The following is a 27,309-nucleotide window of genomic DNA, read 5'->3' on the forward strand; positions in this document are numbered from 1 at the left end:
AGTCTCATTTAATCAGTTCCTGCTAATGAAAATATTGTCTGTCTCTCCTCAACAGCTTGCTGTGATTACTCTTTCTGAAGTCAACAGCATCTGGCAATGTTAAAGTATTTTATTATCTCCAGGGGAAAGAAAAAAGAGGGAGGGAAAAAAGTATGATTTAACGTTTTGTTGTTTCACTATAAAATTTAGAGGTAGTGAGTAGATGTTGAGATAAAAAATCTCTCAGGGAGCTAAGTTGGTACAAGGCATTAGGCAGATATACATTAGCTTAGTGTTGTGCATGGTATTGATAATGGAATTTTCTACAGCTAATCTAGCATTTTCAGTTTCCTGTATTGAGAGGAAGAGGAGGAATCTGCTAAAGGAGTTTCTTTGCCCACACCTTAAGCTCTTCCAGTTTTAGCTGTGAGAGTGAAAGCTTTAGTGCAAGGAGCTCCTCCTCCTTCCCCCTCCTCTCCACATAACTTTATGCCCGCTGCTCATGGCACAGTTGGCACTGGGCTGAATGAGATGAGAGTCAGACTGCAGAGTGCTCCTTCATGTGCTCCATGTGGGGAGGATTTCGTATTTAATACAGGATTTACCTTTTATTTGGTGTTATACAGGATTTTGATTTATCTAAGCAATGCACTTAAGACATAGAGCAAGTACAAATTACAGTTAGAGTACAACAATTGCACTACCCTGCTGAGTGTCAATACAAGCATGTTCTCATAGCTGGCCTCCATAATACACTCATCAGCACACTGCTGGGCATCCCCATTGCTGGGAAGGAATAGATGGGTTGAAATCCTCTCAAGTCCATCATTTTAGCTCTTTCTGTTCACCCCTGGTATTTTATACTCTGTGTTGGCTTAAGGCATCAGCATGCCCTGCCTGCCCCAATCCATGATGATCTGGCCATCCCAGGAAGATATTTTCAGTCTTGATAATGGGGCAGGGCAGATGATACAGCCAGCTATTGCTTATCTGGTACAGCTGTCTGGTGGAGAAATTGCCCTCTTTATGCCCAGCTCAGCTTTCTCTGCAGCAGCCATGGTCGCTCCCTACCCTTCCCCAAGGTCCTGGAGCACATGGCCTTTGCCCTTGGAGCCTCCCCCAGAAGGGTCACTGACAGCTGCAGTCCTGAGCATGGCCCCTGAGAAGAGACAAAGGTGTAGAATGAATTGCCAATCTAAATTACACACTTTATTACAAACCCCTTTTGTTTGGAATATTGCTGACTTCTGGAGGTGGATCAAATTTAGCTACCTAGCTGTCACCACAAGGACTTGGCTGGGTAACCACAAGAGAAGCAGCCCTTGCTGACAGAGCTCTTTTGCTGTCAGCAGCATTACACCAGAGATAGTGCAGTGCATGCCGCAGTCACAGCTTTGGTTGTGATACAGGCAGCTGTGATATGATTAGTTCATGTAAGGTGCTGCTTCCATGGAGAAGCATTTTCATGTGTGTTAGCAATGGATTTGATTCTCTCTAGGTACTGTGTGTGGTGTGTAGGATGAGATCTGGTCAAATACAGCAATCCCGGTGATTGTTTCTAAATGTAGTAGTCTTTCTAATCTAGAAACCAATAACCAACACTTCTGTGTGAAAAATACAAAGGATAATTTATGTACCAGTCATAAAACTGCATTTAGGAACTTGTCTTCTCACATGTTTGCAGTTGGTTTGTTTTACCTTTCTGTCTGTAGTGACTTATTCATCTATAATTTCAAATGCTTCACAAAGAATATTCTCTCTTCAAAAATACAATGAAAAATTTTATTTTTAGGCGGGAGCTACAAATCCAACTGTACAGTTCTTTATTGTGGATACCACATCACTTCCAACTTTCAAGTCTGTTGAAATTTTTCCACCTGCAGAAATAAAATCAAGGTGAGACATTTAGGTTAAATATTTGATATGCGATTGTTTCTTTTGATGGGAGAGGAGGAGCTTTTATATGTGACCTCCCTGTATTCAGTGTATATGGCAGTTTTTCCATGTAATGTATCTCTGGTAGCAACAAGATTTACCAGAGAAAATCTGCACAGAGATTATCCTCCTAGTGATTATATATAGATGGCATATTCCATGTATGTTATATTCAGAATGTGACAAGTTCTTGGCTCATCACATTCAGTGGAGTCTAACTATGGTGAAGTCATTTCACAGTACAACTTTAATATGAGCAAGTTTTCGTATAATCAAATTATAATATATGTATTTCTATTCACTGGAGAAAAAAAAACCCAACAAAACAAAACCTTAATGGTAAGTGAAGATTTGATTTCATTGGAAGCAGACTCCTTGCTAAGGCAAGGTATCGTGGTTGTCTTCAGATTTATACTTAAAATGTTTGTTTTCTTTGGGAAGATGGTGAAAATCAGCACCTCTCAGAGTAAATGGAAAATTGTATTCCTCAAAATGCCACTGGAAATGCACAACATGATATAAATGTATTTTGTGAAGAGCAGCTACATCAATTTAAAGTGCATGCACACAATTTGCTATCCCAAATCTTGGGGTTTGTTTTTTTTCTTTTTAACAGTATTGTGGAAATGTTTTAGAGGTTTGCACTTACAAACATGATGGGTATGAAAGCACAGGTTTTACTGATAAACCAGAAAAAAACAAAGGTCTGTTAGCTTATGCATAAAACCAGCATTTTATACGTGGGGGCCTATAACTGGAAAATCAGTGCTCTTTCATTTCAGCCTCACCACAGTGTAACATCCATGTGTTAACAGAGATGCAAGTTCTTATGAATATGTTGTTCTTTATCCTTCCCTTGCAGTCACACTGCCATAGCTGCATGTTAGATAGCTGTCGTGCCTTGTTTTCTCCAGTATTCCAGTGCCTCAGAATTAAAAGCCCTTTACATTTTGCTCAGTACTGATTAAGATCTTTGCTGTCTTAGAGGGTTTTTAAAATATTTGTTAATACCTTATGGAAGTTGATGTGAGGAGAATAACCATCAGCTACCTTCCAGCCTCGCACCCATCTGGCTAACAGAGGTGTGAGTTACATGGAGTCCATCCATTTAAAAATTGATTTTCCACTCTGTTAGTCAGGATTAATGCAAATATAAATCTTGAATGATGAGTTCAAGGATCAAAATTCACTCCTTCTCCCAGTGGCTGAACCAAATAATGGTCAAGTCTCACCTTACATGTCCTGCAAAAGCTGAGGTGGCCAGAACAAGTTTTGGGGAACTTTGCAAGAGCAAAGTATAATAGTAGGAAAAGGTGAGCAATGTGCAGTGCTGCTGTTGGATGGGGTTTTTTGTTGGAAGCACAAAGTATTGAATATTTACATTGTATTTATATGTACACCACTGTATGACAGGAAAGGTTAGTTTTTGTGATGGAGAATTCTATTTTTACTTCCAAGGAGCTAAAGTTTGAGCAAAACTGGGTTTGAGTTGGTGGCATACCTCACTCCACCTGCCTAGTTGGGGATGTTGAAGGGCAGTGCCTCAGCAAATAGTTGCCTGCTACAGCACTATCCAGAGCTTGGATGAGCACCAATTTTACCCCTACGTATGAAGGGGGCACAGCTCACTTATGTTGCAGAGCAAGAGTTTTATTTGTCAAGAAAAACTGCCAGAATCTGGAATGGCAGTGCTTTGCCATGTGATGGTACTTGAAACCTGGCACTCTGCTTGAATGACCAGCATGAAATCCATCCAGCATTTAAACACTGGTTTTGGCACCATGGATACAGGGGGTTCCTGTTGGCTAGCAGGAAGATGAAGGGAATGGATCCTTCTTGTCTGAAATTATGTATCCTAGATTAAGCTGACTTCTAATTAGAGTAGTTGCAGAGTATCCCTTTTCAGCAACAAATGAAGAAGGGCAGTGCAAAACTACTGTACTTTAAACTTGAGTTAATTGCAGCTTAGTTAACCTTTTGTGTGTTGTTGAGTGCTGAAGGTGCATTCCCACTCTCACAGGGGAGGGATGGTTCTTGTAATAGCTCAATAAATGGTATTTGTTTTGTTTGTTTTCCTTGTAATGTTCATCTTGTCTGATTAATGATTTATAGTCACCAGAATTATTAACAACTCTCACTTTGAAGGGATGATAAATGTGGGACTAATTCCCCTTACAAAACAAGGGAAACCACTACTATAGGTACAGGAAGAGTGATGTTTTATTTTTATTTTCACCAACAAGCTCCTGCAGACTCAATGGCAGTAGCAATTAAATGACCTGCTGACATCCCAGTCAAATATACATGCAGAAATAGACCTTTTACAAACATGAATTTGAAACTGTAATGTAGGAATAAATCTGAAGGTTTTTGATAACCAACTGACATATTTTTAATCCATCCACACTAATTGTAGTGTTTCCTTCCCCAGACTGCGGTGATCAGAAAGATACTCTTATCACAAGACTTCCCACACATTTTTGTTAACTAACTTTGGGGGAAAAGGGAACATGAACTTGGAACTAAGTCAAATGTGCAAATTACAGTTAAAAATGTATACTTGCCTTGGAGGGGAAGTTTGTTTTATTTTAGTTCATAAGGCTTCAAACAGATAGGAAAGATCTAAAATAAGAAAAGACAGTACATCTAACAGATCGTTATGGTAAACAAAGCCACTAAATTTTATGTGGCACATTTTTAAAATTAATATACAGGAATATTCATGAAAATGTTTGTTTTTTTTTTTCTGATACTTCATCCTTCATGTCAGCTGGGTGGTATTCTGAAGATGCAAGTAAAATATTCAAATAGTCATGTCTGGTTTTGGTATGATCTCTCCTCGACTGCAACCAAAGAAAAAACTACTAAATTGAACAAAACGTATCTATCATTCAGAAAATAATTACAAGCAACCAACTTCAGGCAGCTAAGGATAAAATTGCTTAATCTAAGGCATATACAGCTTAATATTCAGAAGAATTTCCTCTAGATGCACACAGTACAAGATTTATGAACAGCCTGGAGTAGCTATTATTTTATGCATTAGAGAATAGCTGTTAAAATTTAATTGCAGTCTTTCTGGATGTGGGTTTTTATGAGCCATCTAATTCTTTATTGTATCTCTGAAAATAACCAAGGCATCTACTAGCAGCAAAAACAGTTGAAAAAATGGCTCAATTACATTTGCATCATTGTTTATTGTTGAAGAGTAGATTGAAATGAAAATAGCCAGATGAGTCTCATTCAGTGAATTGCTGAATGCAATTGTATGGTATGCTATTATAGAGAGGATTTTAAATATCTTATGTTGTTGCTGTTTTCAGTGATCATTATTTGAGTGTTGTAACATGGGTGACAGATGAAAGGATTTGTCTGCAGTGGCTCAGAAGAATTCAGAATTTTTCAGTCCTCACAGTCTGTGACTTTGAAAATGCTACTTGGTCATGTCCAAAGGTAAGAGAAATTAGGTGGTAGAGTTGCAATGGTAGATGAAACTAGAAAAGAGTAGAATATATCTCTATGTTTATCTTTGTAGAAATAAAGCCTGATGTAAAATAAACATAATTGTTGTGGGATTGTTTGTTTTTCTTGTTCTTAGGAAAAACAATTTACTGAAGAAAGTACAACTGGCTGGATTGGCAGAGTGAGTATTCAATTTCTAAAACTGCTACGTGCTAAATAATTCTGATAATTATGAAAATTTCATATGACCCTGTTGCATTTTGCAGTGCCCCTTGTTTGTAGGTCGAATCCTCTTGCTTGCTGTGTTTTACATGTACAGGAAAAAATTATCTCAAATGTCACCCCACAACTGGGGTTAAGCTTAATTTTTTTGTGGGTAATGGGTTCTGAACTCCCAGGCTGGGCTGACAGGCAAGTGTAGATGGAGCTCTAATCGTGTCCTCTGTGACCTGTGCATCTTGTTGACAGGATAAGAGGTTCTGGCTTTAAATTGAAAGAGTAGGCTCAGATTAGGGGTTAGAAAGAAATTCTTCACTGGGAGGGTGGTGAGGCACTGGAACAAGTTGTCCAGAGAAGCTGCAGATGCCCCATCTCTTTTTTAGACCAAGTTGGATGGGGCTTAGAGCACCCTGGTCTAGTGGAAGGTGTCCCTTCCCATGGCAGGGGAGTTGGAGCAAGATGAACTTCAAGGTCCCTTCCAACCCACACCATTCTATGATTTTATGTTCAGCTTACCAAAAGCAGAGCGCCCTTTCCAGACTCCTTTCTGCTTCTGACCTGCTTCTTCAGTAGCAGTAGGTAGGGGAAAATGCAGAAGCCCAGATTCAGAATTCCCTTTGTTCTGGGGAGTTGCCAGCTATTCTAGTTTACCTGCTTTCTAGTCTTCCTACTACCTCCAGAAAGATCTAGGGAATAAAATGTATTTAGAAGTGTATTCTGTAAGCTTTGAATTGTATTGGAATAAAGGCATTAAGGACAAAGGTAATTTTTAGTCAATCAGGTTGCAACAAACCATTTCAGGATTTATTTGGGCTACTCATTTATTTATTTTTCCCCTGCATAAAATATCCACTGAAGAGAAGTGAGGACAAGATGAATGTAACTGGCCAGATTAAAATTTTCATGCACTTCTGCCAAACCAGCCGCTACTGTCTGGATGATGCTTTCCAAGCTGCCTCTCAGTCCTTTTGTACATGGTAGGGAGTAGGCACCTAATGAACCACACAGAAGATCTGGGGGAAGTGAAGCAGAGATGCAAAAGTTCAGATTTGGAGGGAGAAATGAGTTTCAGAGTTTTTGATGAGAACACAGAGTACACTTTCCACTCCCGCATTTTCCACACACTGATTATGCTTTAGTCACTAATTCACTTTTGAAGTCAAAAATGAAAGTTTAAAGAAATGCAAAGAGGGAGGCAACAGCAGGGATGAAATCATCCGCAGTATGAAGATGAGAGATCAACCCACCTGCTGTCAAATTTGATATGGAAAGGAAGGCCTTAACGCTGACACATTTTGCTTCTCTGCAGCAAAGGCTTCACAATTAGACAATGTGATGATCAAGCTGCAGACTTTGTAAACAGTTGTGCAAAATGAGAGGGCAAAATGCAAGTCTGTGCCACTAAACTAGGTTGTTGGTTTTTTGTTTCTTTTAAAGAGACAACCCACTTCTTTGGAGCTGTTGAAAGAAATGATAATCTCACTGTATGATTCTTGGATTTGAGAAAGGAATAGAGAGTAGGGAGGATAGGATAGGTATATTTATTCCTTTTTTATTTTTTTCACCTTCTTAGGGATGATAAAATGATATTTGACGATAAGAAATATCTTTATACATTTGCAAGATATATATATATATATGTATATATATATGCACATACGCATGTGTAGAAAAATTTAAGTAAATTATCCGTGTGTTTAGAATACAGACATATAGTCCTCTCTTTGTACCTATAATATTTTTTATGGGTTTTGCTGGGGAGAGCTTTTTAGGTTTTTTGTTGGTGGTTTTGGTTTGGGGGATTTTTGGGTTTTTGGTACTTTGGTGTTTTTTTTTTTTTTAATAGAGATGAAATAATGTTTAAACGAAGAATGCTCAGAAAAGCCTGCATTGCTGTATATGGCTTCCAGGTCATCAGCTGTTAGAGCTTGCCAGTTGAGTTAAAAGAAAGTCACACTTTGAAAAATAAGGGAAGAGCTAGCAAAATATTTGCCAGATTAATTTTTGCAGAAATATTGCTTGGGAACAAGGAGAGGTTATTTGGAGCACACGGTTAGAAAGACTTAATTTTCGTCATTGCTTTCTGAATGACCGGAGGCAAATCACTTCAGCTTTGTTTCACCATTTCAGGATGGGTGCAACATCTCCGAGGCAGTTACATTGTGTCAGTTGCCTAATTAGCATTTAGATCCTTTGGGCATTTGTCACAGAAATAAGTTTTATTTCATTCAGCTCAATTTCATTCCTCTCCTTTTTTTCTACCATATGTAGCACATTAAAATGGCAGTCAATAGAAGAAATTGATTCATTTCTGTCACTCTCAATTGATAAATGGATCATTACTTCATGAAAATATTATTCCAGTTTGAATTCTCTGTCATTCTGTAATCACCTACTTGCTAGCAAAATTTCCTTTTGGAAAGCAGCTTGTGTTTTTTTGAATAGAGCAGGACATTTTTCACTGTTAAGCTAAAAAAAAAAATTGAGTTCAAAGAATTTGTTCACAAGTATGTGTTTTAAAATGGGAAATTCAAGAAAAACACAAATTTGCAAAATTTGCATTTTTATAGGTTACAGCTGCATTGGATTAAATAAAACAGTGCTTTTGAAAGTAGATGCACATATTGTTTCCTAAAATTGTAGAAAACTAAGACCACCAAAAGTACTTCAAATTCTGGGCAGGGGTGAGGGAGTTGGGGGGTATGGATCACTGCCAGGACTAATACTCAGGAAACTCTGCTGCTTAAGGAGCAGGAAAATATTTCAAGTGTGCTTATTTTAAGAATGAAGGCTATGGGTTCTACCTACTAAGTCAGAAGGCAAAAATGTTTGCAGTACATTCATTGATGCCTTGTTGTAAGCATTGAGAGTCCTGGTTAGAGATATTAAAACCTAAATTTATCGCTTAGGATCTGGAGTTTTGTTTTTTGCTTTAATAGACATCTCTCTTATGTTCAAGTTTCAGCCATCTGTCCCTCACTTTGCACCCGACAAGGCTTCCTACTACAAAGTCTTCAGCGACACAGCAGGTTACAAGCACATCCATTACATAAATGGTTCACAGGTGAGGAATTTTCTCTAGGACAGTCACTGCTGGCTTGTGCTTCTCCTGGTGATCCAGGAGTCTCATGTCCTACTTCTTGCCTTGCCTTTTCCCCTGCTCCAGGTTCCAGTAGCTGTTACTACAGGAAATTGGGAAGTAATCAGCATAGAAGCTGTAACCAATGAATTTTTGTAAGTATCTGTAAATAAGGTACCTCTTCCCTAAGGGCTGGTAACAAGGGTCTAAGCAAGCACGGAGAGAGAAGAGGGAGAAGGCTTTTAACTTATTAAAAATCCAATTTAAAAATGTCAGATAAATTTTTTAATTATACTGTAAATATTTTACTAAAACCAGTATGTTTTTCTTTTATAGATACTACATCAGTAATGAAAATAATGAAATGCCAGGAGGAAGAAATCTTTATAAGTAAGAAATTATTTTTCCTGCAGTATGAGTAAAATTTTTGTTAACAAAAAAGAGAAACTTTAAGGAAAAATCACTGAAAATTTAAAGATTCATATGTTCAGCCTAATGTGGGGTCATCTTTAAGATATTTAATGAAAATAAGTGTAAGAGCATAAACTGCAAAAATAATGGAAATATTTTTCTATAAATTCAGTTAACAAAGGGAAATTGTGAGAACAACCAATCCTCAAGCAAAAACACCCTAAAAAATAACCTTGATGCTTTTTTTCCTATTACTATAATTTCAGTATTAATTGAACCCAAAAGCTGAAACTCTGTTTTCTCTAGTTTTTGAATCAGTTTCTATCGCTTCCAAATTTTACCTTTTTTTATTCAGCCATCTTACTTAAAAACCATATACTGCTTTAGCATAGCTTAAAAAAAATATCTCTGAGATAAAACTCATTTACTTTGCAGAGTGCTCTTGGAAAGCAGTCCAAAATTGCCTAAATGTGTTAGCTGTAATCTGGATGAAAAAAGATGCCAGTATTATTCTGTGTCCTTCAGCAAAGACACACAGTATTATCAGCTAAATTGTCTCGGTGAGTATATCCCGAATTAATTGACATAAACATGACTCACTGATTAGTTGGGTGCTGAAGTTCACTTCGTCAGGATCTTGATATGTACTGTGTAACAATGATATGTGTTGATAACATTGGATAAATGTATTGGCAGTGGAAAAACATAATGCCTCCTAGGCTCAGAAGTACCTTGACAAAAAGGGATAAAACTGGGATAAAACTTGTTAGTTCTATCTGTCAGTGGACCTGAAAGAGCTGCAAAACACTCCTGTCCACTGTGCATCTCCTCAAGAGATGTATGGGGAGCTCTGCCTGCAGGAGGAATTTGGAGGCTCTGAAAGTGTGACAAGCAACAGACTGGGTAAAGAGCAGTGCTTTATGTATGAGAATAAAATTAAGATAGTGCTGGTCAAGAAGAAAATCCAAGTAATGTAATCATAGGGTAAGCAGGGGGACTGCAGTCTGTCTGTGACCTCTAAGTGCTCCTGCCATGTAGTACAAGGGTTAAATTAATCAAAGGCTGGGAAAAATAAAATTGTCTCCAAAATTACTTTAAATTTAAGTGTATGCTGTTTTTTAACATGCCAAGATCTTCCTTAATCCATGGGTTAGGAGGACAGACAGCAGACAGAATTTTCTGTCAGTTTGTAAAAGTGGTTGAAGACAGCTGCTGTGGTCCCTGTGACAAAGCTTCCTGATGACCAAACCATTGTCCACCACCAAGGCATGGGCTTTGCTAAAGAGGGGAAATTCTGTTCTTCAGCACCTCACAGTCGTGTGGCTCATCTCTGAGACAGCCTAAACATTCTGTGGGATCCTGTGGCTTGAATTTGGGCCCTGCTAACCTAAAATTTAACTTGAGCAGACTGGAATGAAACAAGTTCTGGGCTTTTATGATTCACCCGTTTTCAATTACTTTACGAGGGCTGTGTTTCAAGCCAGCATGCAAACATGAAAGTTTTGTGCCCTGTTAACAGGTCCTGGCCTGCCCATGTCTAGCCTGCACAGAAGCACTGATGACAAAGGTATGGGATTGTCTTTAATTTATATTATGCCAGAAAATTGCACTGTAAATTTATTCTCATTTTCTTCTCATTGCATAGTATAATAATAAAAATGTCAGTTATAAAGAGTAAATTTAATTTCAAATAATTACCAGAAGAATAAATTATATAGCTTGATGTATATTTATTCAGAGTTTATTTAACATTATTTTACACAGGGCTAGAATACAGTAAGTAGTGTATGACCTATTTACTGAATAATTGTTTGGTTTTTCTGAAATGATATTTAGGTGGAAAACAGGGAAAAACGAACTGAAGGAAAACTATATTGTAAACGTTGAATCTGAGAGGAAAAACAAAAACTGCAGTAAACTAAAGCTGCAATTTAAGTTGCCATCATCTCAGGTTTAATATTTAAAGTGGTTCATAATTAAAGAGCGGTGCATTTGAAAAAATCTGTTTAGTCTTTGAATCTTACTCTGTTATTTAGTCCTCAGATACTTGGAAAAAAACACTGAACTGGAAAATTCATTGAAAGATATTCAGATGCCTTCAAAAAAATTTGGCTCCCTTAATATAGGTGGATACAGTAAGTTCAAAAATGTCTTTTACTTTTCCCCTCCCACCCCCCACCCCCCTTTTCACCAAGTGGTTCAAAGTCTTCTGTTGTGGAGCATGAGAGGACAGATGGGTGTAATGGGAATTCTTGCAGTTATTCAGAACTTAGAGGCAAGGTGATTTTTTTTTTGAGATTTCCAAATATTCTCAGTTATTTTTTGAAATCCCAAAATGTTTTTATCTAAACTGTGCTTTTTCCGTAGTGTGGTATCTTCATGTTTTGATGATGAAGTGGCTTAACTCCTTTTTCCTTTATAATAAACTAGAAACCAGAAGTCTCTAACAGTGCAATAAATAAATAAGAGAAATGAGGTTGGGGCACAAGCCCAAAGCTTTTTAACATTGTTGAATTTAAATTACATTATAAAATCAAGTAGGTCTTTTTGATTTACAGGTGCAAGTTTGGTTTGTGTTAGCAGGTTGGGAGAGTGGAGAAGTTCAGTTACTATGAAAAAGCAGATGTAGTCTAAATGAAAAAATCTTGAAAAAAACATTTAAGCAACATTTCAATTCTATCACGTTTGACTTTGTGTGTGGGGGTTGAATAGGTTGAATAGATTTGGATTGAATAATCATTCTTGAAAGCACATTCATGCGCTGATACTGCATAAACCTTGGTACAGACCAGAACAAAATGCTAGAAAATGAACTGTTAATGCCTTGTGAGTGGTGCCCCTCAGAATTTGGGTAGAGAAGTGTTCGTGGTGTGCTCTCAGGCTGAGCAACATCAAGGAGCCCAGCAGTGGGAGGCCTGGTACCTGTCTAAACTGTACTTGCTCCAGCCTTTGCTACTGGCTTTTCTCTTCATTACAAACTTCCTCCTGATAAAATGAGCAGTGATTCTTAATGGAATTCCATTTTACGAACTGTATTGAGTTAGGTCAGTCATTGCAAACTGTTCTTTTTGATGCCTCCCTTCTTTCACTGTTTTCTTATTTATATAATAACTCTCTTTATCTTTGTGTTTTCTGTCTTTTATTTCCGTCACGTTTTTACTAGGGCTAAAGATGAAATCTTCCAGGCAAGATGGAGATTTAAAGATGTTCTTCATGCTATCAGTTGTATATTCATTATTTTTTTATTCCTCTTTGTTCTTACTACTTCATGTCTTCAGGGTAAAAGCTTTTGGGTAAGGGGAATCTATTTTTAATATCAAAAATAGGAGAAGCAAATCCATTTATGTAGTCCTACTTAAAGCTTCAAGTCTGCTCACAAATCCATGTAGGTTATTAGAGTGAGTATATCTGTGACTATAGAGTATGCAAAAGTTAAAATTAGTATTTTAATGTGTTCCATTTAGATCGTTTATGTTTCAGTGTTCTAATGCCTTGCATATTTGTATCTGGGCAAGTTTCTGTAAGATTTGCATTCTGACTATTACTGCAGTGCAGTCCATCAGCATTGCAGCATGAGTTCACTTAAAATTCATGAGTGAACGATTGAGTCATTCAGTTCGCAAAACTTACAGGGTGTGCCTTTAAAATGTTCAGCTCACAGCCAGCTTGGGTAGGACGAATAACATGAATGGAACTGGAATCAATATTGCTTCAAAAATAATAGATACTTGGATATGTTTCTGGGATGCTTTACAAACTGTCAAGCAAAGTCTATCTGGCAGGTTCAAAATAATATAGAATTTCTTTCCTCTGCTGGGAGAGAAATTTTATTTTTGAACCTGTGTTAGATTTACTACTGTAGAGACATAACAAGTTTCACATGTAAGCTTAGAATAATGTCATGAGACGGCATGTTGATTCCTCACATTTTATTACTTTCTGCTAGTTTAGCTGTAAAACATTTTTTGAAATAAATAGCTAGGAACTTCTACATGTGTATATTAGGACAGTCCAGTTGAAGCTGCTCTATCATTTTAGGGGGTGGCTTAAATGTTCTCTTGCATGAATTGTAACGCACGTCAAGTAATTTTACGGAGGGCTGACCTAAGTCAAAACTCTTTTCACTTTTAGACCTGTGGTATCAAATGATTCTGCCTCCCCATTTTGATGAATCAAAGAAGCATCCTCTGCTCCTTGATGTGTAAGTTTTCAATCACATGGCAGTGTTGTGTTAATAATCACTTTCATCTACTTCAAATGTTCTAAATAAGGAAACACAAAACTGGAATGTTTTCTAATTACTTCTTGAAGTAGTTTTAAGATGGAATGGAAAATAGGGGTTTATCCCAGTTCATGGTGGATTCCTGTGCCCTAAGATGATGTAATGTTTGACGAGCACAGCTCTGGCACTGGCACTGAGGCAGATATGTGACTTAACAGCCAGGATGTTCATGTTAGCTTACCTCCTCCTCTGCTCGTGATGTTCCTTAGGAGTAATCTTTGATGAAATCACAATGCAGAATGAAACCTTGAATAAGTCTTGTATTCTAAAGCTCAAGTACTGTGTGTGACATTGCATGTTTTCTGTGATATTTAACTGTCAGTCAGTGTTGACAAACATCATCCTGTGGTCAGGATTGCATTTGCTGTGTATTTTTTTTTTCATAAATACAAGCCCATGAGCATGTGCTGATTGGTCTGGTCTTCCTCAGGCACTTCCTGGTATGTTTTCTTCTAAATGTGAATTACTGAATTTTAGGTGTGCATTAAAAGAAAAATGTTAAGTTATTCCTTTTTAGAAAAAGATAACTCTATAAGGAAAGTGGCTGTTAGTTGTTGGATACATCTTTATATAATGCAATTTGGTAGCACTTTTTGGTGTGCCATTGAACATTTTAATGAACAGCCAGTGCTCTTGGCTTCTTAAGGCTTGTTTTGATTATGATGCTATTTTTATTGACTTACCCTGATGTTTGTCAGGATCACATCTGGTTCACAGTGATCTAATATCAGAAATTACTTTGGAATTATGGATCCGTAGTTTGAATTAAATTCCCAGTATTTTTTTCTGTTCTTTTAAGACTGATAAAAGTGGGCTATAGAGCCATATGAGCCATTCTTCTATTTCTTACTGTGTTGAACAGTGCTTAGAGAAGTGCACTGCACAGAATTTTACCATGAAGGCACTCAAGAGTATGATTTCATAATGATCAAGTGCTTCTGAACTATTTTCAAGTAAAAAGTTACGATTATAGTTTTGCTTCCTTTTTCTCAGCCTGTATAAGAAATAGTTCAGACTGATGAGACATAGAAAATGGTATTTTTCATTTTTCCAGTTGAAGGCTATTCATTGATTTCACACTTAAACCAAATAAATCATGGGTGAGTGGAACAGAAATAGAGAACATCACTTTGAAACTCTGGTGACTAGATATGCCAAAACAGAAGAAAACCTGGCTTGGATTTCTGGTTAGCTGCCTTAAGTCAAAATAATGAAGGTTTCTTATTAGAGCAGAAAGAATTAAAGCAAAAACAAAAATCTTGCTTTCTTGATTAACAACTGAAGTTTCAAAAAAGCATATTGCTTTTAGTGGCACCTTGGAGTCAGTCAGTGATGCTTTCCTTGTTTCCTCAGTTTCATTTGAAAGTTTATCCTGTTTCAAAGGCCAGAATTGTCAGCAGTAATTATATTTCAAATGCTTGATGTGAGAATACGTGGAGAGTAAATGCCTGGATTTTGTGACGTTTTTCCCCTAGCTATGCAGGACCCTGCAGTCAGAAAGTGGACCAAGCGTTCCGGCTCAGCTGGGCCACGTACCTGGCGAGCACGGAGCGCGTCATCGTGGCCAGCTTCGACGGCAGGGGCAGCGGCTACCAGGGCGACCGGATCATGCACGCCATAAACAGGAGGCTGGGAACATATGAAGTGGAAGATCAGATAGAAGCAGCCAGGTGAGCCACAGGGAAAGGTCAACACCTGCTCCTTCTTTTACGTGCTTGTTGTGTAAGGGGGAAAAAAAGCTGAAGGTTTCAAATGGTCATCGGGAAAATACTGGCAGAAAGTAACTGCATTCTGCTTAATTTTGTACTCTGAAGTGTGTCATTTATATGCCAACCATCATTTTATGCTTAAAAAGAGAGGAGAGCTAATGCTGTAGTACTAGTTAACCATATCTCTGATTTTATGGAGATGATATGTGTGCCATACTAGTAGAAGAACACGCTACCAAGGAATTTGGAGATGGAAGTTTTACTTCAAGTATTTGCAAGTTTCTCTTGTCACCGAATTCTGAGAAATACTCAGCCTTCAAACCATGGTTCACATTTATCACTTGGTATATACTTGTAGAACCTCACTAAAACAAACAATCCCAGTATAGATCTCTCAGAATTGCAATGAAATTTGATTTTACAGGGTTTTTTATGTGGGATTTTAAAATGTTAAGGAGTTTAAACAATTTCACAATCTTCTTGATTTTTTTTTTAATTATTTTTATGCTGACTGTATTTCCATGTGTTGGTCTGTTCCTTACTGCTGCAATTTGATTTTAGTGAATCTTCTGAAAAACAAAAGGCAGGTAGTGAAATCTGACCTAATACAATACAAATGTCAGTGATTATGGATTGAGAGGTTTCAGATTGTCATATGTACAGATGTTTTTTTAAATTAAATTAAATTTTTCTAAATTTCCTAAAGACACACGTGCCTGAATTATCATATGTTTTCATGTGCAGTCACTATGATGAAGTGGGAAATGTACAATAGAAAGAGGAAGACTTGATGGGAAATAGGCACATCTGTAGAATGGCAAATACTTGCTGTCTGTTAAGTGTTTAATTATTCTGTTTGCTTTCAGAAAATTTTCTGAAATGAGCTTTGTTGACAAGGACAGAATAGCTATTTGGGGTTGGGTAAGTACCCAAAAAATTTTGGCTGGAGTAGTATTTAATTTAACAACTATTTATTGTGCTATCATGTGTGTGAGATCCTGTAGTGCTTCATGTGAGGCACCTCTGGGGTCACAGCACAATCCAGTACTTGAGCTGATGAAGTTCATCTAAAAGTGTGTTTATACATTACCCTTTTGCAATCACTCAGGAGCCTTTGTAAGAGAAAGGCTCTAGGACTACTAGAGGGATTAAAAACCAGTTTAAATGGATGCTGCCAAGTTCCTGTGTACAGTATGAACCTATACTAAAAAAAAAATCCAAGTATGTATTCAACAGCATTTCTTCAGTTGGATGACTGATTTTAAAAAAGATGTGAAATTACACTTGAGCCAGCTGTGTGGGATGGTTATCGTGGTATTTGCAACCACAGGCCAGATTTCTCTAACTTGATGCATCTTTAAACCTGGCAAAGTAGATGGAAATATTTAATCACTTAATAGCATGCACCCTCAGCTACAAAGCTAAATGTGTACATAGTGTTAGTGATTGCAGTGCTGAATTAAATTGTTAACTGAAATTTGGGCACTGCAGGTGACAGGCACAAATTAATAAATTGCTTGATGGCAATATGGTGTCTTTAATAGTTTTTCTTCTGGGGGTAAACATCTCTGTTCTATGAAATCACATGTAATGGTATTAACTGTGGTGAAAGGAAAATTCTTTCTGCAGAAATTGATTATTTTATGCAATCCCATCTTAAGTCCTTATGACCCTCAGGATGAATAGTAGAACATTCCTCTTTGGAGCTATGTTGGGATTATGCATCCTGGACATTGAACCTGTTGGCAAACAGATTTTCTTTATATCTTGAGTTTTTAGACTGTCAGCCTCTCCTTGTCAGCCTGTACATGAATTCATGTACATGAATTTTGTTTGCCATAATTTCAGCAGTAATACCTTTACTGTGGCCATGCTAGGCACTTACACAGTGTTTAATCACTAAGTGCATGCGTTACTTTGCTTATCTCATTGAAAGGACCTAGGAATTGAAGTTGGAGCAAACATTTGAGGACTTTGAAATAAGATGCAATTCCCTGTGCCTGTAATCTGGTTTTAAGACAGGAATGAGATCCAAAAATAGTTCTTGTTTTTGAATGTGGGTGGGCACATTTTCCTAAATAACCCATTCAAACTCTTGTGAGGGCAGTCATTTGGGCGGTTGGTGACAGTGTTTAGGTATCTTGCTGCCTGGATGCTCAAGTGTGTCAGATGTTTACTCATCTGTGTATCAGGCGAGACTGTGAGTAAATTTTCTGTGTGTAGCAAGGAGTGTGTTGTTGCACAGTTCCTCCCACAGACTCAGCAGATCCTTCACTCCCCAGTCACTGTCTTGCTCCTGACACTTTGGGGGAGAGTTAGGGAGCGAGTTACCATGGGCCTGCTCCAAGGGAGCTGGAAATTTTTGGACGCCCTGTTGCAACTACTCATCAGAGCAGACTGTGGGCCAGAGCTCTGCTTCCACCCACTCCCCCAGCACGGGAAGGGACACAGCGGTTCAGCAGTGTCTCGTTTCCTGTCGTTTGCTGCTGCCTACAGTGCTACCAAGCACAGTCATCCTCCGCTGAGTCACAGTTCGGCAGCGTTTGCGCCCTTGTTCCCCATCAGGCTCTCATTCATCAGTGCCACAGCTGCCATGCGCTGTTTGGTGCCTGTTTCCCCGACCGAGCAGGCTGGCTCAGATCTGACCCAAATTCAGCATGGAGTTCATTAATATGAAAAACGCTGATCCTATAAATGCCTGATGAACTGTGTAGCAGATGGGCTCCATCCTTTCCCTTCTGACTAAAATAACAGCAATGTTTTCTTCTCAGTCTTATGGGGGATATGCGACCTCCATGGTGCTTGGCTCTGGGAGCGGCGTGTTCAAGTGTGGAATAGCGGTTGCCCCTGTGTCACGCTGGCAATATTATGGTATGTGAGGGCTTCCTCGTTACAAGGATTCCCATATGTCTTCCATTGCACACGCTGCAAAGTGTGGCTTCATAGCACAGAACTTTGGGTTATCTACTAGATGCCATGTAAATGCCACTTGGTCTGTTTTTATGAGCTCGTGGCCACTGCGTTTTGAAATGAAACCAATTTGCTAAATATTATTTCCCATTTTAAAAAGTCAGATCCATAACTTCAGGTAATCTCTTTAACCATTAATGAAGGCTAAATCATTGTAATATTGGTAGCACTGCTGTAATGTGTCTGCCTTTGCTTTGGTGACACACAGTACTGTGTGTCAGAAATCCATCGCAGTTAAAGTTTTGTGTCTTCAAAATGAAACTTCACTTATTAGAATGAACTGTGAAATTAACTTTGAACTTGCATTGTAATTTACTCTCTCCAAAGTACCAGGAGGTTTTTTTGCATGTAAAATTTGGATTTTATAAATCTAATTCATCTTGAGAATAGCTTGATGTGAGAAAAACCTGATCAAGTGGACAAGTGTCTACATGCTTCAAGCCTTTAGAGCATGAGGTTTCAAGTAGTTGCAGGAGGCTAGAAATGGGCTAGTTATAGGGGCTCTCATCCCAGATTTAAAAAATTATATGAAGTTATGAATTGGTGCTGGTATAATCTGAACACATTTTAACATTTTCCTCTTTTTTATTTGTCCAAAAACACTCAAGGGAAAGTTTCCCTGGCAAACCTCTACTAAAGAAGGCATAATTTATCATTCTGCAGCTAGCACAGAGGCTGTATAATAGCTAATTCAGCAAATCAGATCATGCTGGTAGGCAGCAGCAGTAGTCTATTGGGGACATAGCAATGTCCTCATAACATTTTGATCATGAATATTACAGTATAACAGAAAAGATTTTTTTTAATGATCAAGATCTCTAAAATTCCACTTCTACCCAGTTAAATGAAGGATTATGGAGGCATATTCGGCATAAAAAGCCTCTAGTGCAACAACTCTGAGAAGTCAAATGGACATCAGAATACAGCAGCAGAGCATTAATTTGTAGGGTTTAAAACAAACAAATGGTAAATCTGCAAATGGTAAAATGGCAAAAAATACCATTGGTTTTTTTAACCCAAGCTGAATCCTAATATACTACTATATTTTCGTAGTATAGATTTTTGGTGGTAAACATTTAGATAAAATAAATAAGATTTTTTTCAGATGCTAGTTATTTACTGCAACATCTTCAGTCATTTTTTAGGATTACTGAAAGAATAACAATAAGGAAACACTGACACAAAGTGCTATATTAATATTCAGCATTCAGGTGTCCATGGCAACAAGAAGATTAACTATTCTGAATAACGATGGTTACCTACACCCTTCATTGTGGAAAACCTGATTTCCAGTATGCATTGTTACTGCTTGTATTGATGGTAAAATTGATGATGACAGACTGAAAATTAAGTAGCAGATTCTAATTTTGGGATTTTTTAAATTTCAGATTCAATATACACAGAGCGATACATGGGCCTTCCTACAGAAAATGATAATCTGAAGAACTATAATGTAAGAAAGAAATCACTTTTTTTGTGTGTTGTTTCATTTCTAAACTGGTATATTGTTCTTTAAACAGTTTAGTTCTTTCCCTATGGGGAGAAAGAAGTTTTTTTCTTCTTTCCTGCTAGAACTGTTGCATTGTGCTGTTAGAGGCTGTAGTCTCGTGTGTTTGAATTTGCACAAGGCAGCTTCCTCTTGGTGTATGGTGTGGTGTTTCTGTTGTTTGTTTGGTCTGTTGGTGTTTTGGGTTTTATTTTTACATTCACTTCCATTTGACTACTTTGCAGACTGTAAAACAAGCTGCAAAAACTTTTTATTTTAACCACTAAGAAACAAATTTGTTTTAAAATTTATATGTTCATGTGCAAAGTATGCTTTATCTTAAACATTTTTCACAAAAACAGATGTACTCCCATTCTTTCTGAAATGTAATTTTTTTAAAAATGGGTATTGTGTGAACTTCCCTGCTTGAGGAATCTACAGTTTTTTTGCAGGGAAAGCAAAATCTCCTCAATACTAGAACACTTTGACAGGTAGGCTAATCTGTCTGTACCGTGATGATATCAAATTGCAGAGCAACTGAGAGCCAGCATTGTCAGGACTGAAATGTTGGCCCCATCTCCATAGATAGAGGGTGTCCAAAGTTTGTTCTAAAATGACCAGTGTTTGCACAGGAGTGAGGGAATTTGCATTTGTCCTGCTGAAAGCAAATTTCATGTAGATTGTTCATCCTTGTTGCAGCGTGATTAATCTAATTGACTTGCTCTAATCTAATTTGACTTGCTCTTCCGTGTGCCAGATGATTTCTGTTGCCTCAAGGGCTTTTTGAAGTCACAGGTAGCTGAGCATAGGGTAGAGCAGCCAAATGTTCTGTTAGGTTTTGGGAAACTTCAGGCTGAGGTGAAAATACAGCGGCTATGGGAGAACTGTGGGAATCTGAGGGGTACTTTGTGCCCTGGTTATTGGAATGTTTCACAGAAAACTGTTTCACAGACCAGCCGTGATGATACTGGAACCAAACGTTGATGTTAGAGGAGGAGATAGAGCATTCTCTGTGTTTGGGTTGGTAAGCAAGGTAGAAGACAGATAGCACTGTTGTTTGCATTAAAAAAAGTAGAAATAAGGGTGGGGGTTGTTGCAGTGTTTTAAAAGTACGATAACACATATAAATACATACATATATGTACTGAAACATGTGGTTTGACATATATTTACAGTACTCCAGTGCTGTCAACTGCTATATGAAATGTTCTGGTCAACATTGGGAACAATAGTAGTGACTGCTGGACAGCTTGGTAGTGTGTCTGTCTCCCTCTTCTACCCACTGAGCTCTTGGGCCCAGCAGGAACTGACCAGCAGCCTGCAGCCTCCTGCCTGCCTTTTTCCAAATGTGTTTCTTTAAGGCAGGGGGAGCAGTAGGAGGTCTGCGAGGTAGCAGTGTAAATACGAGTTCCTGTCGCTGTGCAGAACGAACGTTAACGCTCTGGGTGCACAAAGTCACTCACCAGCTTCACGGCACAGATGGCAACAGAGGACTGTTTAATCCTTTCAAGCCAGGAGTCGGATTTTCTTGGCATGGTATCCATTGCTGGCAATGGCCACGTTGAAACTGCCAGTACCAAAGAGCTAAAGGTTTCAAATGTGTTACTCGGAGGACTAATTGGGGAGAATGGTGGCTAGATGGAGGAGGAGTAATTGCCTAGATCAGATTGTCACACTTCGCTGCTGCTCCTAGAGAAAGGAAAATGCAACTTAAATCCTTGTTTGTTGTTAAAAGCTCCAAATAATGTATAATGTAGTTCTTGGACTTTACTTTTAACCTGGAGGGTGGGGTGGCTTGAGAAGTGAGTTTGTTGTTTCATGTAGCCTCAGTGACTGTCTTGTGGGATTTTGTTATTGCTGAAGCTCCTTACTAACTTCAGCCCAGTATGTTCCTGGCTTACAGCCCCTTTTATCCATGTCCCAGTCCCAATAGCCAGCCTCCTGGCCCCTTGACACTGACAAGAGCTGTTTGCTGAAATGAATGGTTTTTGAGGTGAATGCAGAATCTGTACTGAAAGCTAGTACATACAGCTGAAGCTGTTAAAGCTTGCACTGCTAACTCTGTTCTGTCAGGTTTGTGTGCTGCATCATATATTCTCTATCCTGCTGCATTGCTGTAAAGCCGGCAGGAAAAGTGAAAAGTTGCATAAACTGTAATATGCACCCTGATTTAAAAGAAATGAGATGCTGTACACACCTGCTTGGAGAAGATGAACACTTCCCTAACATGGAGAGTATTATTAATGACTGAATATATAGACTCAAGAAACTAGTTGTGGTAAGAGGCGTGCATCCTGCCTTTGTATTACTGTGACATTAGGTTTTACTTTATGGAAGGCAGAGAATGTGAGTTGTTTTATATTGTTGTCAGGAGTCAGGTCTGAGGGAGGACTCACCCTCCTAAGTGGGCTAATTAGGTATGTTCAGTATCTTTTAATGTAGTTCTAAACTACTAAAAATTAGAGCTTTGTAAAAGAGAGGAACAGGCATAATACAATCCTAGACTGAATGGCAGAGAATCTGGTGGCCTGGAAGAAACATCCCTTTGATGTTTCATTGAGACTGAATCAGGGCAGAGCTCTGGAGGTCAGACGCAGTAGCCATGTAAAGCATACTGAAGAGACTGTTCAACTTGTGAGAACATTATTTTGCAGTTCACTCTGAATTTGATATGCTTTTGGCAAGTGTTTGAAACAGTCATAGATTTGGCAATCTTTTTCTAGCAGATTTGAAATGTTCAGTCCTTAAGAACTGCTGCATCATTAGGTTATGCAAAACAGGGTACAATTTTGTAAATATGCCATCTTGTACTGATTTGACATTTGTTCTATTATCTGAGAATATGCTAAAGGGAGAGAGACCTTCAATTTCAGCCAAACCTTAACTTGTTTGTGGAGTGCTGATAAAATGTTGACTGCTGTGTGATCTTTAGAAAAGCCAGTTACACTCAGCAGGGCCTAATTCTCAGTACTTGTTCACGTTACCTTTTCAGAGCCTTTGTCCTAGCAGTGTAACTGTAAAACAGAGGTGGTAAATAGAGTTGTATATTTTTGCTGTCCACTTAAGGTTTGTTCAGCTGCTGTTGCTTTGTTGTCTAACTGTGCCTACCTGAGAGTGCTCCCTATCTTGCAACCTTCTTTAAGGACACAAAGGTACTGTGTCCTTAAATCTTGTTTTAGGGAAGGGACTCTTCATGTCAAGTGTGAGTACAGCAACTGAACTATCACCAGTGATAAAAAAGCAGAGAAAGTATCTCATATGCTTCTTCTTTCTGAAGTATTTTTGCAAATAACTTTATTTTATTTAATGCCTGAAGAGGAAAAATAGTGACATCCTCTTTCTAAAACTGCTTTTGCCAAGTCAAGTTCTCAGAAGTGTAGCTTAAATCAGGCTTCCACTCACAGAAGGTTTACTTAAAACAGCATTGCTTTTCTGTAAGAAAGCCTAGCAAGGTGGGCTATCCATTTTCCCTCTGCACATGTGGGAAATTATTTACTCAAAGGATACTGGTTGGTTTGGGTTTTTTTTGCTTGTTGGTGGTTTTTTCATCTTTAATCTCACTGGGCCAGTGCTTTCTCCATATTTTGGCACTCATTCTTACTCCATGATACCAAATCATCTAAATGGAAAGTAGCATGCTTCCACTTTAGTGGATTTCCATATATTGGATTTCTGCTGCTCTCTAGCCTTTGACTATCAAAAGAGGGCAACTGCAGTGTTACAGACTGCAGGGTGGGGGTTTTTTGCCCTCTCTGCTGAACTTGGTTTTTAGATTTCCTTGAATACATACAAAGAACTTACTTCATGTATGGAAGGGTTCTGGTACACTATTCTGCCATGACAAAAGAAATTTAATATTCGTACTTGCTTTAAAGATTCATGAGTGTACAAGAGACATAAGGAAGTCGGAACACTTCTTGTCTTGGCAGTACAATGTATTTGACTTTTCTGGGGTACTTGTGCAAGGATACAGCCTTAGTGCAAAACTAGGAAGAAAAGCAAGTCACTAAATTCTTCTGTTCATAATTTTTAGTATTTTTTTTTCTTGCCAGATTAACTGGTTGTCTTATCAAGCCTAAAATGTCTTGTCCCTGTTGTTCCTCTTCTTTCTCTGCTCATGGCAGAGCACCATCCTACTCCCTTTCCTTGCCCAAATTAAAAATCTTATCTGCAATCCTCACTGTCTTCATTCTTTTGTCACAGTAGCAAGTTAGGTGGGCTAGAATGTTCTAGGAATATGTTGTTACTATGTTTTAAATTTCTTGATTAATCATAGTCACTGATTATTTCATCTTTTCATCACTGTATCGTGTTTCCATTCCCAAAATGTAGCTTGACTTCTATTTAGAGATTTGGTCTAGTGATTTTCGCTCAGGCATTTCTCTTTCATATTTGGAGAGTGCATTTTTCTAAACTTCTTGTTTCCCAATTTTACTGGAGACTGAGGCATTGTTAGCTGTGGTGCCTTACCTGCAGGTGAACCTTGTGGGGAAGATAACATGTGTAGCCTCTGCAAGATCTACTCCTTGCTCTCACAGGATGCACTGTTGCCATGGCAACTTTTTTTTTAACTTGTCTGCAGTCAAGCAGGAAACCTATGGCACACGGTGTGCTGCAGGCTCCCACCATGCTGGCCATGGATTGAATGTGAGCCTCACTGCAGAGCTCTTCCCCTCTGCAGCCCCGTTCCTTGGCACCACGACCTTGGCAGCAGCTGCAGGCAGGTGTGGGGTGCTCGGAGTGGGGGCACCCTGCCCTGGATGTGTGACCGTGCCCCTTGGCACTTCAGAGGGGGGTAAGCAGGGCTGTGCTTGGGCTGAGCTGAGGGAACCCAGACAGTGTCAACACGAATCAAATTCAATTGGTAGCAAGTCATACCCTCATAAATGGCACCTTTTTTCTTTTTTTTTTCCTTTAATTTCAGAGTTCAACAGTAATGGCCAGAGCTGAAAAATTCAAGGAAGTTGAATATCTCCTTATTCATGGAACAGCAGATGGTGAGTTGCAGTTAATTAGACATTTTAGTATTACAGACAGGTTCGCAATTCTACTACTGACAAAACAAAAGCATGAAGGGGCAAGGCTGTTACATTTGCGTCAATAAAATAATACCGATTTCTGCAACTAATCTGTGTTTCAGTCCACAGTGCTGGGGAGTCTAGTGTGTACATTGCTTTGATTTTCCCCCAGAGTATTACAGAAGCAGTTTTTGTTTACCTTTTTCCTCTTCCACTTTTCAGATAATGTTCACTTTCAGCAAGCAGCACAGATTTCCAAAGCTCTTGTTGATGCTGAAGTGGATTTTCAGGCAATGGTATGGTTCTGTTTTGTTTGTCGTTATACAAATGAGAATAATAACATAAGCCCCCTGTGGTAAGGTATAAATTCATTGCCTTCTTAAATGAAAGTTCATATAGTTGCATTTCATATTCATAACTGAAATGCGAACATAAAGCACGTGTTCTATTTTTGCACAAGAAAAACTGTAAAGCAACACCATCTCATATTTGATCCTTTTTACCTAAACTTTAATTTTCTTAAATTTTTTGTGTTCTCAGACAAATAGCCAGGCCCAGCCTTTGCATATACCCAAGTGCAGTGAATAGTGTCTTAAAGATAGGGTAAAAGGGAAGGTTGGCTTCAGCAAAATCCCAGATAGCCTGTCCATCACGTCTGGTGTTTACTGTACTTGTAAGACAAGCAGTTATTTGCCCTTTCTTATGTTGTGTGTGGAAGTTCTCAGACTAAGGTGCAAGCTCTTCCTTTCCTACATTCTCTCAGCCCTAGAGGAGCAGTGCCAGAGAGGATGATGTATAGAAGGAGGCCAAGTGCATGGTTTTCTTTCAGCCAAACTCAAAGGACGTGCAGAGGGAGAGGTGAGGCACCCCTTGTAACTGAACAGTTGAATCTACTCTCCATGTGGACAAGCCACATGTTGTTTTTACACCTTCAGCATAAGAACAGAGCATGTCCCACATGCAAAGAAGGAGCTTAAGTGTCACAGCAGCTTCCTACCCCATCATGTCTTTGCCTCCATGCTGAAAGCCTCATGCTAGGATCATTTTAAATGGCTGCACAGGTTTTTATGTCTGTCATGTTTGATTTATTTCATTGAGATGTAGCTGCAACTAACACTCTCTGTATTTCTCTTTCACACAGTGGTACACTGACAAAGACCATTCCATCTCCGGTCAAGCACACAAGCATATTTATACCCACATGAGCCACTTCATAAAGCAGTGTTTCTCACTGCACTAGCACCAGCATTGTGCTTGTTAGTGATGGTACTTCTCCAGAAAACTCTCATAAAATGTACTCTGAGCCAGTATAAATCAAGATGAGATAAGAGTCAGCCCTTGGGATACCAGTGTACACAATGAAGTGCTAATCTTTGAATGATTCCTGTTGCCAAGCAACTATTGCATTTTTATTGATTGTTTAATCGGGTCTTAACATCACCAGAATGATGTTGCAGACTTCTAGGAAGCATGGTACTTGCTTGAATAATTACCTTTTGATATTTCAGTCTAAAAGAGGAACAATCCAGTTTGTATATTAGAGAAAGGAATGATAAAAATGTCACATCACAGAATAAAAAAAATAATAATGTTTCCATCAAAAATGAAATGAACCCTGGGGTACTTTCTGTGAAAATAATGAAGAAACATTTTTGCAGGAATTCGTAAGGCTTAATAATTATTATTTTAGAATTGTTACCAGGAATACTGCAATGTTAGTATGTGCAGAATGAAATACTCTACACTGCAGTTCCTGAAGTGAGTGTGTTTGCTCTGCAATCTCTTGTATTACAGTTCCAGAACTCTTGCAAGGCAAGCACATAACCAGCTTTCACCAAAGATTTTGAACGACACCTAATCAAACCAGTGCCACTCAATTTCTTTGTGTGCTATCATATAGTACTGTGATTTTTGCTTATTTTACAGTAAAAATGGCTGCTACACTGGGAATATGCACTGCAAAATCTCCTCTGGCAAAAAGAGCCCTATTTTTTTAATGTAGAAGTGGCTCATGTACTGATGAATAGGAACTGGTTCTTACACTGAAACATAAAACATTACAATGTGAACTAGCAGTCACTTACAGCAGGGGCTGGACTGTTACTCTCCTGTGAATGTGCTCTTTGGCAAAACCTTACAGCCTACCAATAAATATCTGCTTTCTTTACAACACTCCAAGTAGGCTTCTCCATCTAATCTGAGGATTAGTTTTCTTAATTTTGCATAGAAAAAATGCAATCCACTTCTACTAAAAATTGTGCTGCTTTAAAATAATAAAGATATTAATTTATGAAAGGAGGTGTAGCTCATATCATTGAAAATTTTACTTCAGAAAAAGAACACTGGATTTTTTTTTAATTCCATTAATTTTGAAGATGACTTACAGTGAAGCTTCTGATTTTGTGTAATGGTATCATGTAATGGAGTGTGACATGATTATCTAACACTTAGCTTCTTGGTATTGCATGCCAGCATCTGATTATGTCTGTATTGTGGGTTATTAGTGACATTAGGTGTGAATGTAAAAGTACTCATGCAGACAGATAAAGCATGGGGAAGAATGTTAAGACACTTTGTGCAGCTTGTCCTTAAATGAGAAAGTCTCAAGTAGAAAATCAGATTTTGTTTTCACAAACTAACAATTCCTTGACTCAGAAAATAAGCTGGGTGGTTTTGTTCTGTTTGTTGGCATTTTTTTGAAGCACATTGGAGCTGGGTTTTACAAATACCATCTTGGGTTCAAGGGCATAGTGGCTCTA

The 27,309-nt window shown here is 38.4% G+C and overlaps 1 protein-coding gene across 1 annotated transcript in view; it reads left to right on the plus strand.

Annotated features, from left to right (window-relative positions):
• The window catches only part of DPP4 (dipeptidyl peptidase 4), a 40,161-nt gene extending 13,316 nt beyond the window's left edge, over window positions 1–26,845 (plus strand). The window contains exons 10-26 of the mRNA XM_058809340.1: window positions 1,772–1,875; window positions 5,238–5,367; window positions 5,513–5,557; window positions 8,555–8,659; window positions 8,762–8,829; window positions 9,011–9,064; window positions 9,521–9,645; window positions 10,605–10,652; window positions 11,122–11,220; window positions 13,217–13,286; window positions 14,843–15,037; window positions 15,943–15,997; window positions 17,848–17,947; window positions 19,435–19,499; window positions 24,457–24,529; window positions 24,773–24,846; window positions 25,692–26,845. Coding sequence (XP_058665323.1) covers window positions 1,772–1,875; window positions 5,238–5,367; window positions 5,513–5,557; window positions 8,555–8,659; window positions 8,762–8,829; window positions 9,011–9,064; window positions 9,521–9,645; window positions 10,605–10,652; window positions 11,122–11,220; window positions 13,217–13,286; window positions 14,843–15,037; window positions 15,943–15,997; window positions 17,848–17,947; window positions 19,435–19,499; window positions 24,457–24,529; window positions 24,773–24,846; window positions 25,692–25,790 — 1,509 coding nt within the window. The 3' untranslated portion in view covers window positions 25,791–26,845. The remainder of the gene's footprint in view (window positions 1–1,771; window positions 1,876–5,237; window positions 5,368–5,512; window positions 5,558–8,554; window positions 8,660–8,761; window positions 8,830–9,010; window positions 9,065–9,520; window positions 9,646–10,604; window positions 10,653–11,121; window positions 11,221–13,216; window positions 13,287–14,842; window positions 15,038–15,942; window positions 15,998–17,847; window positions 17,948–19,434; window positions 19,500–24,456; window positions 24,530–24,772; window positions 24,847–25,691) is intronic.
• Window positions 26,846–27,309: the final 464 nt, after the last annotated feature.

Source organism: Ammospiza caudacuta, chromosome 8, assembly GCF_027887145.1.
Source record: "Ammospiza caudacuta isolate bAmmCau1 chromosome 8, bAmmCau1.pri, whole genome shotgun sequence".
NCBI classification, from domain to species: Eukaryota; Metazoa; Chordata; class Aves; order Passeriformes; family Passerellidae; genus Ammospiza; species Ammospiza caudacuta.